The following is a 17,937-nucleotide window of genomic DNA, read 5'->3' as shown; positions in this document are numbered from 1 at the left end:
TTTTCTGTGGAATGAAAACGCTGTAGGAAATTAGTCTTTAAAATTACATAAATACTTATGTGAATATATAGTTTTTTAAACAACAATATTTTAGATGTGATTAAATAAGCTTGCATTTTATTGTTTTGCTACGTGTAAATAAACAATTTGAGCAGTAATCAATATAGCTTATTTTCTCATTGCATATAGTGAGTCTTTGTTATCATATAAATTCTTGAACCACCAGATATACAGAAACAAATTGAGGAGTAAAGCCACACATCTACGAAGGAACCACATATTGGCATTCATTGCAAAGCTGTTATTTTGTCCTATGATTAATCTAGAAATGAAAAAAGAAAATAAAGAAGCAATTTAATACAGTCAATGTATAATCATTCTGAAATTACTTACCCACATGAAAATACAACAGTGAGAGAATCTTGCCTCAAAAAATGGATATTAGAGCTAGACCTACTGATGGGCTCCTGGAATAAAAAAATTATAACTAAAGGATCTTTGCCAGTTTTTTTCTCTTTCCTGCAACATTATTGTTACAGATTTTACGTTTTTTTAAACAACAGTAGGCTGCATATTTGCAGGTGACCATACAAATCAACCAATCAGTCTCTTACATACATGCTGAAAGTATGTGTTGATAAGTACGCTCTATCTTCCAGTAACTCACTGCTTGCCACGTAATCTGTGTTCTGCTAAAGATTTGTTCTGGTCCTTTAAAATTTTGGGGGGGTTAAATCCTTGGTTCTTTAACAAATGTCAAGGTCTATATATGCTGTGTTTTGATAAGTAATTTAATATGTAAAATGCTTTGAATGACTCTCCTGGTATGAATAAGAAAAACTTCCTTAAACAGGTTAACATAGAAATTTCATGATGTATAGTAATACGTCATCGGATTTTTGTCGATACACTATGTGTCTGGATATAGAAATCATTTCAAAGTCCTTCCCATATTGTACTGCTTAACAGCAGATACAGCAGAAGTAAAGCATGAAGGAAAAAAAATTCAACATTTTAATGAAAGTGACCAGAACAAATTTTTAGCAGCAAAGCGTTTACATCAATTTAAGTGCTGTGAGTGAGTTACACTGGGCAAGTTTGAGGTTGAGTTAGATATTACAGTGTTCAAATAACAGTTGCTTTTTAAGGCTATTGCTATATCCAGCCTTGAATTATAATGAGTATTTATAGATAGCTAAAGTCGAACACTAAGAATGAAAATAAAACAAATAAACAGGTTGTTTATATCATATTCAGATTGCCTCAATGTAACATGGTGATTTTGCTTGTTTTTGAAATTGTTTTCAAGCTTTTTCAGTGAATAGAAGTTTTCTCTATAACTTATAAAAATACTAATAAAATTTCCCTGTTTCTTGATATCCCAATTGGACAATGACATTTACAGTTATCCTTCTTACCCAATATTTAAGAGACATATAAAAAAGAAAACCAGTTAGGTTTGGTACATTTGATAGTCACAAAAATATCCACAGTATTTGTTATTGTTGCTAAAAATCATGATGCCTGATGTTTCTTTTTAAATCAACATGACACATACAATTTGCTTTGTCTATGTACATTTATTTTGAAAAAACAATTCCTAATGAGCATAAAATCTAATACATATCATATAGGGTAGGGTATCTTATTTTGTTATACAATGTAGATTTTTACTTTTGTATTTTGCCCATTTCTTGATCTTTTATAATAGCTACCATTCATATTTGATCTAGAATCTTTGAGGCCTCCCTGTAGTATGCAGTGTTTCCCCAGGTTTTATTATTTTTAACATACTATTGTGTTGATTTCTTCTTAGAGGTGTGTTTGCACAGACAAGGATGGCTAGAATGTGGTGCTAAAAATACTATTTTATTTCTTTAAATCCTGGGGTTCTTATCCTAATATTGTTCAAGATTGTTTTAATTTTTTTTCTGGAGGAAATTTTTTTGAGTGATTTATTTTTTGGTTATAAAATCTAAATTGGTTTTGTGATGTTTTTCAGAATTAGATTTGCCTTCTGTCACGTGACCCTTAAATAACTATTCTGTCCTGGCTTTTCTGGCTTCCCACCAAACTAGTAGATACTTGCGTATTTAAACTCCTAAATTGACTAGGTAATAAAAAGTGTAACTCAATAAGGAATTAAGAATGAAATTTAACAAATCTATAAGTTATCTAGGCATCTATTTTCTTCTGTACACAGTTGGTTCTAAAAAATCAGGTCATATGTCCCGTTATTCTTGTCAATTCAGAAAAGGTCTGTTACCAAATTCTCCAGTCATTCTAAAAATATTCTCTTCACAACTCTATTCAATTTTATTATACTTACAACTAAGTGTCCATAAGCATTTGTAATTAAGGAGTAATGGCATGAATTATGCTAATAATTGAGAGCATTTTTTATCCTTGATATGCATATTCCTTTGAAACAACCCAGTTTTTATATAACACTCTAATTTCTAATAATCTTGTCTTACCCCTCATTTTCCCATGTTAATTAATTTTGCCAAAAGTAAACATATAGCAAAAATATGCATTTTAAGTAAATTCCCAAATTTTTATCACTGTGCAGTTATCCTTTGGAATTTAAATATTTAAAACCTAAATTAGATTTTCAAGATCACTTGGAGTCTTTGAAAGCTTGAATTTAAACTCTTCCTTTTATTTACACATTCATTCAATATGTATTTACTTAGTGCCCATTATGTAGCAGGCACTGTTCTATTCTGCCTTTCAATGAACCTTCCCTGTCAATATTCCTCCATGTGCCAAGTAATATTAGTAACCATCATACTACAGTTGCTTTCTATTTCACTCTATTCTCATAATTCCATCCTTACAATCCTCATATGGAACTTGTATAAAACAAATACTTATTTCCACATTCCCAGATAGTGAAGACTTGTGGATAGGTTTCCCAAAAACTTTTCATGGAAACTTTCATTATCCCTTTTCATGCATATTAGTTCTTAGCAGGGAGACATTTGGCAACAATAAACATGACTCGCCTGAGGATTTATTATATTATTGCACTTCAGTTTCATTCATTTCACAAATGCATTTCACATTTGACCATACCCATTTATTTTTGCACCACATTAGCTAGTGTAAGAAATCGGTTTGAAAGCGACAACCAAAAAAAAAAAAAAGTCAGTCAAGCTATTTATTTATGAAGGAAAGGGGTAAGAACTAAAATATTACAGTTAGAAACATGATGCTTTAATCTATTATCAATAGAGCATACATGGATCCTATCCTCAAAACTGTTAAAATGTGTGTAAGTTGGGTTTTTCTTTTGTTTTTTTACAAAGAATAAATGTAGTTGACATATGTACAACTAGTTCTCTCACACAACTACAGTTGAGATTTGTCTTTCTCTGGATAATGTCAACTGCTGGTGAAACTAACTACTGTTTTAGATCTGTAAACATTATTCTGTGGTTACTAATAACTGTTATATTTAACTGTCTGGAATCATTGTTGACTGTTTCATTAAACTGTCTCAGATCCTGGAAACAGGCTGTATTGAGCTGTTAAAGGACATTAAATCAACAGCTATTTATTATGTGCCCTACTCTGTGCTAGAATTTTAATATATGTCTGTTGGATGTTTCCAGCAACCACGTAAACATGCTCTTGGTATAATAGTAATTAATTTTGACTATCCAGTTCTGATTATGGGAATATTTGAAGGATTGAAGTGTTAATGTTAATGTGTTTGTCTATTCAGGGACAAAATATTAAGACCTAAAAAATCTGTATTAAAGTTCCTGCCAAAAAAATTGAGACCAAGAAAAATCAGAGTTAATGGTTTAAGCAATAATAAAATAAAAGCCTTAAAGTTTAAAATTTTACATTGTTAGAGACCAGCTCTTGCTGAACAAAATTTTTTAAAAATAGTAATTCTATGGTGTAGCTCTAAGATTCTTTACTGATGTGTTACTTTAAAATCAAACTCTTCAGCTAAGAAACAAGAGGATAAACAAAGCCAGATTTTATTATACACAGAACAAAAAAGTTTAACTTGGCCACAGTTGTTTAAAAAAATCTTATTTTTACCTTATTTTTATCTGGGGAAAAATATAACATCTAGAGCAGGATTAAAGTTTGAATATTTTCAATAGGAAATCTGATAAGTCAATTTTTACGTCTACAATGAAATTTTGCAACAATTGACATAGATAGTGGTATTGTGAAATTATTTTATTAGAAGATTTTGTGGGCAGAACGCCATCATTTATAAGTATGCCAGTTAATTAAAAGTATTACTACAGTGCAATTTTTAACAACCTCTTTATTGTGCATTTAGCATCAACAATATTTTTGCTTATTTTACACAATTATATTACTTTTTACTATCAAGTCTATTAAAATACTATTATGTGCTATCGTACACATTTTCTCATCATGCATTTGTCTTCAATTCTGCCAATGTCCATTTACTCATAACCTTCCTGAAAATGTCATACTGAAGGAGTAGCAGGGATTTAGGAGTCCACTATGTTCCAGGCCCTGGCTTGGCATTTTTTATTCACCATATCATTTAATCCTCAATACAACTTTGCACGATACATATCACCCTCATTTCAAAAATGGGGAAACTGAAGCAATGCAGTTAAAGTATTTGCCCAAAAGTAAGTGACAGTAACACAATTGAAACTTGGCTTTACATGACTAAGTTTTATTAAAAAGCAGACAATATCTTTCTTAATTTTAAGAAATAAAGTATGCTTCTAATATCACAGTACCATAAAGAAAATCATTAGGCAGCAAATGTGAGATGTGTATCTGTTTTTGTATGTCTTGCAACGGAAAGAACTGTCCATTATGGGAAATAGGCCTATGAAACTAAAAATGAATAAAACGTATAAATGAAAAACAATACTATCCTTAATTTCTGTAGGCTGAGGAAAAACAAGAGAAAGATATTTCTTTATCTGTATCCATATCTATATCTTACCTGTATCTATGTATGATATCATAACCCTTAACATGATTTTTTTTTCTTTATTATTAAGGCCTTTATTTTTTTAAAAAGAGCAGTTTAAGGTTCACAGCAAAATTGAGGTAAAGGTACAGAGATCTCCCATGTACACTTGGCCAGCATATATGCACAGCCTTCCCCATTATTGACATTCCCCAGAGAGGTACATTTGTTACATTGATGAAACTATATCATAATCACCCAAAGTTTAGAGCTTACATTATGGCTCGCTCTTGGTATTGAAATTCTGTGGGTTGGACAAACATATAATGACATTTATTCATCATTAATTATGGTATCATAGAGAGTATTTTCACTGCCCTAGAAGTTCTCTGTGCTTCACCTATTAATCCCTCCCCTTCCAACATGATTTTTTAATTTAAGAATTACTTTATCAAAAGATTTTTTTCAGACTTTCTTATCCTTCACTTATGTCACTGTCTTTCTGTTTACCTGTCAAGGTCTTTGTAAAGTAGGTGTTACCAGAATTTCTGAAGTCCTTCAAAGAATACTCTCATATTTGAATGATTTTGGCTGAATTACATGAACATATACTTTAATAAAATAACATTAAAGAGTATCTCCTTTGAACTTTGCAAAAATAGACATGGAATATTAGAAACTACATGTTTTTTTTCTTTAAGAAAGTATATGAGGACAATGTATCAGAATTATATAGCTACCTAGAGTTTCTAAAGCTCATGTACAAATAAATCCCAATCTCCCAACCAAGTTAATTAGTGGACAATTGAGCCAAAACTCAATTTTTTTTTTAATATATAGTTTCAGTCTATACTAAAAAATATGCAGGTAAGGACATAATTAAACATAACTTTCACTCACCTTTTGACCACTCTATGTGACAGAAAATTAAGTTAAATGTAAAACGTTTCTAAACATCCAGTGAGGAAATAATTGATTTGTAAATTTAAGTTATGGAATGTAGGGAATCAGTTGGAAGTAGCAGAGCTGCCAAAATGGTCTAAATGCTAGTTAGAGATCTTGGAGCCTTGAAAAAGGGAAATTTCAAAGGAGATGCAGGTTAGGAGTAGGGTGGCAGAAGGCTTGGAGAGCAGCAAGATGACAAAATGGGGAGGTAAATTCACCAGTGAAGCATCAGTGACTAGTATTCATAGATTAAAGTCATTTATAACTATATTTACAACTGTATTCACCCAATCAAGTTTCTTTACTGTAGGAGTGGAGAGAGACGGCTCTTGACCACAGATGTGGGTCCTCCCACATTACAAATTAACATTGCCATTCATTAACACATCTTTGCATTGGATGAAACTTGTTATTAATACTTTCAGAGAGAAAAACCAAAGCTATTTCACATAAGATATATTGTTCATGTTTTTGAAATACCAAAATAATAAAACAATTTTTGAAAATAAATTTAAGCATTACCTCTTAAAAAATTTGTAATATTTGCTATATTAAGTATAAGGTACACAAGCTGACTTGTATTCTTTAAAAATTTAGAATTTTGATATTTAATTGAATTTGAAATCATCTCTATTAGAGATAGAATCATGCCTAATATATAATATATAATAAGTGTCCATTAAATGTTCATTGATTAAAACAGCCACAAATAACTTCAGAGGTACAATTCATTCAGGGTGGATTTAAAGTATTATTAACGTTATTAGCCTTATTTTCAAAAGAGATCCCCTAAAAAAAGAGAGAAATCCTCTCTTTCCTTCTGGTTTTTGCCCATAAATATACTAGAATTTTCAGAACATAACACTGCTCCCTTCAGGAGAGACTGAAGATATCAACTACTAAGTAAGCATTTACTGTAGAATATTCTTAAGCCAAATTATTTTAGTAAGCATGTTGAGTTTTAGAATCACTCCTAAATTTTTAAAAATCAACTTGATTTTATGAAATAGCCATCATTTCTCATAGATGATGGAATTTTCTGATCTTTATTTAGAAAACATTTAAAAGAAAGATTTATTTATTCCCCATCTCAGTTGACTATGCTTAGCTCAAGTAATTAGAGATAATTTAAGCAATGATTGAAATCAGGGTCACTTAAAAGTATTCTGGCATGGAGAAAATTTTCAGTTACAAACATGATTTTCACACAATAAAACATCAGAAATAATAGCTTCTGTTGCCTTCTAATTGGAAAATTGTCATATATAAAGTTTTATTGTTTTAGTTGCAGATTATGGAATTTTAAAGCTATAAGAATTCTTGGATCTCATTTATGTTTGTTTTTCTCACCCCCATCCCACATGAACACAGAATATATATTTATATACTCATCTAATTTTCAGCAGGATATATATATTTTTTAATATTTATTTATTTATTTGGCTGCGCCCGGTCTTAGTTGCAGCATGTGGGATTTATTTCCCTGACCAGGGATCGAACCCGAGCCCCTTGCATTGGGAGTGCAGAGTCTTAACCACCGGACTACCAGGGAAGTCCCAGGATATTTTCTAAATGAACAAACCAAACATGAAGTATCTCACCTAAGCTGACAAAAACATATGTGTGAGAAATGAGATTCAAATTCAATCTGTCCTTCTCCAAATTTCTTTCCACTATTCCAGGGTACCTTTTCCTACCAAACCTAAGGTCACAAACAAGCTGGTGAGGAGCCAAGGCAGAACTAGAAATTGACTTCTCAATCTCTTAACACATACTCTTACCAATACCACACTGTCTCTCAGTGTGTTTAAAAATGCAATTGACATATCAATCATCTCTCACCTCTGTGCTTCATAATTCCAGTTTAGTAAGAGCTATGCTATACTTTATTAAAGTCATTTCCTAGTTAATTGTTTTCCCTAGTTAATGACATGGCTTTATAGGCTGGAAGTATCAATAGTTTCTAAAACTTAGAAGAAAGAGAATGATGGGACAACATTATCGTAACAATCTGAGGTCTTATACTTCTCAGTTTTTCTCAATTGTGAAAATTTTTTTGCAATTTTTCTCAATTAAACATGATTTTTAGCCTACGACACCCTGAGTAAAATAATACTAGGCCTTAATTTGGTCCAAGTTGTGAATCTCTTTGGGAGAACAGTGAGTCCAATTTATTTTTATAAGGATATTTTTCATACATATACTGATAATTCGTATACACATATATATATAAATGACTGTATTCAGAGACTAGTAATTTAGTACATGCATATGTGTCAGTTATCAATGTACTGCCTCTTAGCAATGAATACACCCTTCATTACATGTTTTGTGATAAAAGAATTCCTTTAAGCGTTTCTCCTTTAAAGTGAGAAAAACGTGAAGCCTTCTCAGTAGAGGGTACTGAAGGGTCACTCCCAGAGGAAGAGGCTTTGCAATTTCTGGCATAGATGGAGGTGGTGGGGTTGGCCTTGTGGGTTTGAGGCCCTCTGATACAAGCTGCCTGAGCCACAGGCCCAGGACATGATCCCGCTGCAACCTTGCAGCTTCGACCTAACCATAACCTGTGTGCTGTCCTCTCCACAGGGAAATCAAAGCCTGCACACCTTCTGCCCTTATCAAGTCCACTCACTGCCTATGCTACCCACTGCTCATCACCTGTCCCCCTCCTTTACTCCAGAGAGTTGCCCTGTAACCCCAGACCAGCCTTGGTCTGGCTAAACCACGAACTTCTCTGCTATTCAGTGGCCAAACCACACCTTCTCCAATGAAGTCCGAACTTCCAAGTTTATCTTCCTTGGGTGCTCTTCCTCAGCCCTAGGATATACCATTCCTTATATTTTATACTTGTTCCTTTAGCATAAATAACACTTAAGCTTTCCCTGTTTAACCTACTTTACAATAACTATCTCCTGATTGGACCCAGACTGTCACAGTTGGTATTTATGCAGATTATAACTCCACGAAGGCCAGAATTATGCTGCTGTGGCTCAGCACTCTTTCCCCGGTATGATGCGATGGCCTTCAAGGAGCACTCCATACATACTTTTGAATGAACAAATGACAGGATTGGCTTCATGTAGGCTAGACCTATGGGAACTTGCAGCTCATGATCTGGGCTGTTTGAAGGACTCACCCAGAAGGAAATCCTTGCCATTTAGGTAGATTGTTCTCTTTAATGATAATAGTACCAGGATTTTGAACAGGCCAGGTGCTCTTAGAAGCCTTGGCAGATACTTGAATGTCTACCAAACAGTAAACCTTCCACCCACCTTCTTTGTCAGTACAGCCTGCCTCCCGCCACGGAACTCGAAAAAAATGTCAGATATTCTCTTTTTTGGCTCTAATGCAGCTAAAGGATGGCCATATTCATTCATTCATACATTAATTCATTCATCAAATATACATCAAAGGCCCTACCACGCACCAGAGTTAGTCTAGGCACCAAGGATACTCCATTCAATTCCCTGCCCCCGTGGAACATACACACTAGCAGGGGAGAAGGAGAATAAACAAGAAACATGGAAAATTAGTACCACACTGTTGTGGCCAATGGAATCTGAAATAAAGTGTTTAGATTTTCCTCCCTGATACAGGCTAAGTCCTTCAAAATTCTGTCTTCATGTTGATTGAATTCCAGAATAGAGTGCTATTTATAACATATTACAACCTTTCTTTAAAATCTGTAACCATTTACTAGTATAAATCTCATATAAACAGTTTAGAGAGAAGATCATAAAATATTGATGGAAATGTTGTCTCTTGTTCTGGAGAAGATAATATCCCTTGAAAAATAAGGTGATATGAATATATGATATAGGAGAAAAGCAACAATGGCTGATAAATTCATTTATTCTCTTAAGTGCTTTCCATGTGCTAAGCATATACAATTCCTCTTTGTACTTTTTTAAAGAAGAAATCATAATTTATAATATTGTCTTTTTGTCCCATCTTTACATTGAGATAGATAGAAGCAAAGCATTCATGATGCAGACAAGTTGGATGGGAAGCAATTGATATCTTTACACTAGGAATCAGGAGACTCAGATTTGAGTCTCAGCTCTACAACTTTCTGCGTCCTTAGCTCTGGACAATTTATTTATAAAATTAAAAGCTAAATCCCACCTATTCCAAAGTAAATCTCAGGCAATAGCTGGTAAGGAAAACCTTTCTGAGCTTTTCTTTTCACTTTTTTTCTTTTTTCCCCTCCTCACTTTTATTAAGACTATTTTTTTAGAGCAGTTTCAGGTTCACAGAAAAATTGAGAGGAAGGTACAGAGATTTCCCATATACCTCCTGCCCCCACTCATGCATAGCCTCCTTCATTATCCACATCCCCACCAGAGAGGTACCTTTGCTACAAATGATGAAATTAAATTGACAAAATATAACCACCCAAAGTCCACAGTTTACATTACAGTTCACTCTTGGATTTTGGTTTTGTACATTCTATGGGTCAGGAAAAATATATAATGAATGGCATGTATTCATCATTATGGTATCATACAGATTATTTTCACTGCCCTAAAAATCCTTTATGCTCCACCTATTCATCTTCCACCCAACCCCGTACAACCTTTGACATTTTTACTGTTTCCATAATTTTACCTTTTCAAGAATGTCACATAGTTGGAATCATACAGTATGTAGCCTTTTCAGGTTGACTTTTTTCACTTATTAATATGCAATTAAGTTTCCTCCATGTTTTTTCATGGCTTGGTAGCTCATTTCTTTTTAGCATTGAGCAATATTCCATTATCTGATGTACTACAGATTATTTAGCCATTCACCCACTAAATGACATCTTGGTTGCTTCCAAATTTTGGCAATTATGAATAATGCTGCTATAAACATCCATGTGCAGGTTGTTCTATGGAGGTAAGCTTTCAACTCCTTTGAGTAAATACCAAGGAGCAAAACTGCTGGATCATATGGTAAGAGTATGTTTAGTTTTGTAAGAGAGTGCCAAACTGTCTTCCAAAGTGGCTGTACCGTTTTGCATTTCCACTAGCAATGAATGAGAGATCTTGTTGCTCCACATCTTTGCCAGCATCTGGTTTTGTCAGTGTTCTAGATTTTGGCCACTCTAATAGGTGTATAGTGGTATCTCATTTTAACTTGCTTTTTCCTTTATTGTAAGTATTGAAGTGGATGTGTTGGCCTTCCAACTTTGTTCTTCTTCTTCAACACTGTGTTGGTTGTTCTAAGTCTTGTACCTCTCCATCTTTGTACTTGCTTAATGATCTGTACAGTGCTTTGCTTATTGTAGGCATGCAATTGCTTGCACCCACCACGTACCCATGATGTGGTTTATATAATGACCCACAGATATATGCAACACTATTTAAGTCTTAAGTTTACTCAGTGAGGAATTATAAATGCACATTATGTGTGTATACTGCAGCTATGTACAAATTAGATACCATATATATGTACATATATACATACAGACATACATGAATATATAACATGCTAATAATTCTTGACTTGCAAATTTTAATTTATGTTAATGGAATGTACTTAGTAAATTTGGAGTAAACTTTAATGGTCATCCTTGAAATCTGCTTTTGCTTTAGCTACCACCTTTAGTCTCCCAATCTCCACATACTACAGAGCACTGACATCAAGTAAACTATACATTTCACTTTGTACTTTTGATAATCAAATTAACCTTTTTTGATAAGAGCTATAAAATTACTTTGTCAATATATTGGAGTCATTGTATAATGTTAGGATTGACTCAGAATGCCTTTCTTCAACTGATCTTAGGCTTTCTGAAACACTAAGGTATTTTCAGAAATCTTTGTTACTCATTATCAGTAGGAAAGTCCAATTCCTCCACTTTACTTTCAAACTTACCTGAAACTAGGCTTCATTTTTAATTCAACCTTATTTTACATTACTTCAGTATGTGGAACCTCTGGTCCAGACGGACTGCTCAAAGTTTCACAAATATATTTCACCCTTTGCCTTCGTTTAGTGGATGTATTTCCACTTTTTTCCTTACTTAAATCCCAAATGTCATTCTAGGTACAGATCAAGTATATTGCCTCCAAGAAGCCTTCTTCACTCCAACAACATTAGCTGTTTTACTTCTGAAAAATATTTTTTTCCATATTCAGAAAATTCAGTACCATATTAAAAGGGCTTAACATTTCATGAGAATTTAGACATGCTCAAAGAAGAAGCTGATTTGGGGCTGAGTATGCACTCTTACAGAGGTACTGTGGATTCTCAGTCCCTGGCTAACTTTGAAAATGGAGTATGTCCTGGAAAGTGCAGAGATGATGAGAAGCCAACTGGAAACCTAAACTAGGTATATAGTGAGCAATGATCAATCAATAAATGGCTCTTGAATGAATGAATGAATGAATAAGAGGAACTACATTAATTATGTTCTATTCTTACTAACTAAGCTATATATTTTGGCCCAAGGAAGAATAGAAGACAATATAGCACTGAGTTTGGAATAAGAAAAGATGGGTTCAAGTTGCTGCTTTCCCTTGCTAAGTTTTTTTTGTGCCAAAGTCAAATTAAATAAACTCTCAAAGTCTCATTTATATTAGCTATCAAAGAAAAATAATCACTATAAATAAGAAAAGATAATTAAAAGAAATTGGTTAAGCTATAAATTGCTAGAGCAATAAAGTTATTATTATTGTAATGCATCCTTTATTTTAAGTATTAAATGGGAACATTAATCGAGAAAACCAAAACCAAAACCATTTAAGGAAATCAAATATTTTAATCTAAATATTGTCTAAATGAGGAAATTTCTTGGCATAGTCATTTTATAAATGGCACATTTTTAAATAAGAATGTGACCTCTTTCATCTCTTTTCAAGTCATTAGATAGATTATAAAGATAGGTAGCAGAAGATTCCCTTGGCCTCTTGTAAGAGAGCAATAAGGCCTAAAAGGAAAAGGACAAAAAATCAGGAAATTCTCTAAGAAAAGACAGTATTGCTTGAGATGGATAGCATGCTGAAAGTACAGTGGTTCTGGAATTATTTGACACACAGAAAAGGAAGACAACTCTACTTTGAAGTTATTTAAAGTAATGCAGCAGTAACATAAAACATACAACAATAACAAACAATACAAACAACAAGGACTATACTTTAAGCCCTTACTTATTACTAGGCAATATATCACATACTTTACATATATTTTGACTTATTTATTCCTCAGTACAACTCTATGAGATAGACATTATACTTCCATTTTATAGATCATAAACTCATTCTCAGAGGTTAAATAATTTATCCAAGGTCACACAACTTATATGTGATGGTGGAATGGGGTTTTTAAACCTGAATGCATCTAATTGTAAAGAATACATGTTACAAATATTATAGCAACATTGAAAGAGAAATACCTAGAAAAGCTCAAAGGCTGAAAGAATTTTAGAGCTGCATCCCATAAACTACTCTCTAGATTTGGCTTGCAAAGCTAAAAGAAATATTTTAGCTTTAATAAGGTGACAAGATTTTGAGAGAGAGACAGCTGGAGGAAAAAGAGCTTTCAAAATACCAAGACTGTAAGTGGTTGGCCTAGGACCATAGGGGCCTAGGACCCAAAGACTTTGAGAGTTAAAAGATTTCTATGGATAATAAGCTATGCCAATGTTTTCAGTCAAGTAACTATTAAGAGTACATTTCTTTTAAGCTGAGCTCATTAGCCCATGTGACTAGACACTAGAGACTTCAATATCTTACCTCAATTGATTTTTTTTTTTTTTACAGCTATGTGTGGGTAGCAATTACAAAGAACATTTACTAAGCACTTATTCTGAGTCAGATTCTATTCTAAATGTGCTACATTTGATCCTAAAACAACTCTACAAGGTAGGTATCATTCCCATTTTAAGGATGAGGAAATTAAGTCATGATACAGATCTAGGCAAACTGGTGTCAGAGCTCACTCACATCTTTTACCATTATATTACATGACTATTATAGTAAACTAGTAATTACAATAATTCAGCAAGTAGTATTTATTCATATTCATCCTTTTAATAAAAACTCTATTTTTCTAAAGTGGCTTGTCTTAAATTGTCACTAAGTGAACAGATTTAGTGATTAGTAGTGTTTGCAATAATGCCACTTATTGACAAACTAATTGAAATTACAGTGAGAATTGCCTTACTACAGTTTCTTAGAGAAAGTGTTAAGAAATGAACTCTCTATAATGATCTTGTATACTCTAAAATCTATGATTCAGTGTTTATGTAAGTGAAAGATGAAGCTTGTGCATTTCAGGATAGTTGCTGACATTGAGTTATTTATGTTTTAACATTCAGATGGTATATTATGAACAGAAGCTTTGTTGTTCTGTACAGTGACAAGGCAATTTTTGTTAAAATTTTATTTGGTTTGTTTCTTTTTACCTACACTGCTTTGAAGTGATATGAGTTTGTAATAGGCAATGCTTAAAACAGATATGGCAATATTCATTATTATGTGTGGCACAGGTTGATTCCTTCTGAAAGGTATTATATGTATATGTGTATATATATATATATATATATATATATATATATATATATATATAATTGATGTAATTAACACATTATGTTGTTGTAGAAAATTTATATTAAATGAATAATTTTACTTAGGTGAATGAACCTAAAATATTTCTTAACCATATTGACTAGGGTAACCTTTCATGACCAGATTCTATAATTAAGTAAGGAAAATTCAAGCACTCTAAGAACTTTGAAGGCTGGGAAATATTTTTAAGTTAGACATATTAAAAGAATAATTTTAAAACAAAATTAAAATTTATCAAAATGAACTTGCACATATTAATGGATTTAAATGACTGGAATCTAATAATACCAAGCATCTGGATGAAAAGTCAGAGAATCATTTTGAAGTTTTCATTTATCTGAAGAGCACCAACTGGACTGTTGAATTGTTCATATTCAATCAAATATTGACTTTGTGTGTATATAACCATACCATCAATGAATAATAAATCTTTTTAGAGAATAACTATTCCTTAAAATGAAGTGTAAGTTAATGTGTGGACTTTTGAGGTTCACTATACTTTGGGAAAATTAACAAAATACGGTATTAAATGAAACATCTTTTATACTCATATACCATAACACTTTAGAAGATATTTCAAAATCTCTACAGTGTAAGTTAATTGAAGAATTTGAAAAAATTAGGCTTTATTACCCCCAAATATCCTAAGATACAGATATTTTTTAAAGTTTACAATCTTTTCAGAGTTAAGAACTGCTATGCAATTCTTGTTGAAACCATGATATATATATATATGTATATACATATGTATATATATGTAGTTATATTACCAAATTAAAGGTAACAGATGTGTGTGACAAGTTTACAATTGGAAAAAGTCATCATTAAGAAATATAAACTGTCATCTTTTCAAAGGAAATAGTTTTTAAGAGCATGGTTTTGACAGTATAATATTATTATCTAAAATCTGTTATTTAAAAAAAAATTTCCTTCAAAAACAAACTTTACTTATAATATATATTAAATTAATGACAAAAGACCAAAACACACTACTTTGATATATAAATCCAACTTTTTACAATTAGCCTAAACAAATTCTTTTAGAACTAAATGATCAAAGAATTCAATACAATCCATGGGGGTTGGGGGGTGGGGGAGTAGACCACTGAGTCACACAATACAATTAAAATAAAAACTGATGCTATTAATTTTGAAATAATTTAATTCTGTTTATATCAAAAGAAGACATTTAAAGAAGGAAAAAATTCAAATGCATAGTTTTGGGCAGTTCTGGTTGCTGGCATCCTACCCCCTTATCTGTAAAAGAATGCTTGCTGGCATTAGTTTCCATCAATTCATTTGTGATTTCTAAATTAATTCTGAAGGAAACCACAACTTACTTGAAGATCCTGCTGAGTGTCTGTGTGCCTGATTTTTTTTTTCTCTCTTCACAGTCAAAGCACTTCCACTGGTCATGGAAAAAAGGTCTAAATCCGTGTCTTCTCTGCTTACAAGCCTTGCCTGGGAGCAGTGGGAGAGAATGTATACAATCATGAAACAAAATATGGCATTTTCTGAATGCAGCTCACATTACCCCAAATAAACAAACAGGCTCTGTCAAACAACCTTCTTCAAAATGATACCACAATCCTTTATTGCAGCCCAGGCAGAACAAATGCACTATGTCAAAGCATTTTTTGCAAATAAGAGCCGATTTTAAAATTGAGGTTTGCTATTTGAGTCTGTACAACAAAAGAAAATACTTGAGTACAGTAATTTTGATGAAAATCAATCTTAAAGGCAACTGACGAAACTTTAAATAACTTAACATCACTTATTTACCAAGGATATTATTTAATTCTTAATTGAACGTTAGAAATGTCACATTGGATTATTTTCTGCAATATTTATGTTTTACCACTTATAAAATTCCCTGAAATGCCTTTCATCACATAATTGTATACTACAAAGTCACAAAAGGCCTCTACCTTCTCATTATAGTCATTATTAATATAAAAATACTATACATTAAGTCTAATTTGGGAGTAAGGATAGATAGAAGTTTCAAGATATTTTATTTTAAGGACATATGTGTTAGGTAATTTATTTCATCTAAAATTACTCTCAGAACTTTTATTACTATCTTGGGCTGAACTTAAGAGTTGAAAGAGTCACTTCTTGCCTATAAAATATTGTTTTTACATAATGTCTAATATCATTAAGTAAGGATTTATCAGGATTCAGCCCTGAAGTGGGAGAAAATGCCATGATGGAATGCAAAGCAGCCTCAAAGTAGCTGGGATTTCACCCAAACCACAGGATGCTTGAAGTCCTGTGAGAAAGCATTGTCCTTAATGTTTGATGTGAGAAAAATTTAAATAGAGTGAAAGAAAGCCATAAAACCATCGCTGTGGTTAAAAAGCTATTCCCATATGATGAGCTACAAAAACTCATGAAAACAGAATCTAAAGATCATCTTCTTTCAGATCCAGATCTTTGCTCTTCTCCTTTACATCCCCTTCCCACCTTCCCACCCATATGCATGACCTTCTCATTGTTAAGTGAGCAAGTTTGCTATTACTGAACTCAGAATAGAAACCATTCTATAGTATCAGTCACTTTTTAAAATGTATCTGGCTAAGTGATACAATTGTTTTGTCAAAAAACCTCAGTAGAAAACTGTTGAAAATGAAATAAATAACAATTGGCTTCCAATTTACACTTGTGATTTTAGTCCAAAAAATGTAACACATTCTTTCCGGATTTTATTTCAATTAGTGCACAAGGGTATGTATTTAATGTTCCCATTAGAATAGCTCCATCAATACTAAGACATCAAAAGAACCAGACAGGAATAAGGGGGAACTATCAAAGCAATACCACAATTTTGGTGAGACCAGTTACAAAACAAGGAAAAACATGTTAACCACATAGGGGACTCTCCTGCTGGCTAAAGAGGCTTTATCTGTAAGCCTCAGGATTTTAAAATCAGGTTTTATTTGCTTCAATTTAATGACACAATTTCACTACACCTATTTAAAACGCAGAAATCCCACCCTCCTCCAAACAAGACAATACCTACATGTCAAGAAAATATTTGTGAGCACATGCCTTCCCAAAACCTTGTTATCATCTAAGCCATTAATATCCAAAAGATTGTTTCTTCCAAAGTAGAAAACAATGTCAGTTACTAATTAAGCCAGATTTTAACAGGGAATCAAATTTAGAAGTGAAATTTAACAGTAACACACAATTTCACAACGGTGCCACCTATCAGCTTAAATGCAAACCTAGAAATTTCATAAAGAGGCTAGCTACAAGTCCAGTAGCGCATATGTATTTATATTCAAATTCTATTTCTGAAAACACTGGCTTTCAAATTGAACACCGTTCTTCCTCTTACTGTTAACGAGTAGAGAAATCATAAAGAAAATATATATGTTCTTCTATGTCATGCAAAATGGATATACTTAAAAATGGAATATAATCAACCATGCTTTTAATACTTGTTCTACAAAAATGTATGTTTAATTCCAAAACACTGTAATATTAAACATTCTGTACGGTTATAAC

At 32.5% G+C, this 17,937-nt stretch overlaps 1 protein-coding gene across 3 annotated transcripts in view; it reads right to left on the bottom strand.

The window, feature by feature from the left end:
• Nucleotides 1-17,937, bottom strand: part of LRRIQ1 (leucine rich repeats and IQ motif containing 1) — a 304,399-nt gene that overhangs the window by 6,243 nt on the left and 280,219 nt on the right. The window contains exons 27-28 of one of the 3 annotated variants that reach the window (XM_082351783.1): nucleotides 15,765-15,885; nucleotides 336-12,785 (exon numbers count right to left, since the gene is read on the bottom strand). In XM_082351783.1, coding sequence (XP_082207909.1) covers nucleotides 12,730-12,785; nucleotides 15,765-15,885 — 177 coding nt within the window. In that variant the 3' untranslated portion in view covers nucleotides 336-12,729. Of the gene's footprint in view, nucleotides 1-335; nucleotides 12,786-15,568; nucleotides 15,886-17,937 lie in introns of those variants that run through there. The other 2 variants (XM_082351784.1, XM_082351785.1) reach the window with 2 other exon arrangements.

This window comes from Balaenoptera borealis, assembly GCF_965194805.1.
Source record: "Balaenoptera borealis genome assembly, chromosome: 13".
Lineage (NCBI taxonomy): Eukaryota > Metazoa > Chordata > Mammalia > Artiodactyla > Balaenopteridae > Balaenoptera > Balaenoptera borealis.
Note: the sequence above shows the minus strand (reverse complement) of the source record. Positions and strands in the feature narration are given on the sequence as shown.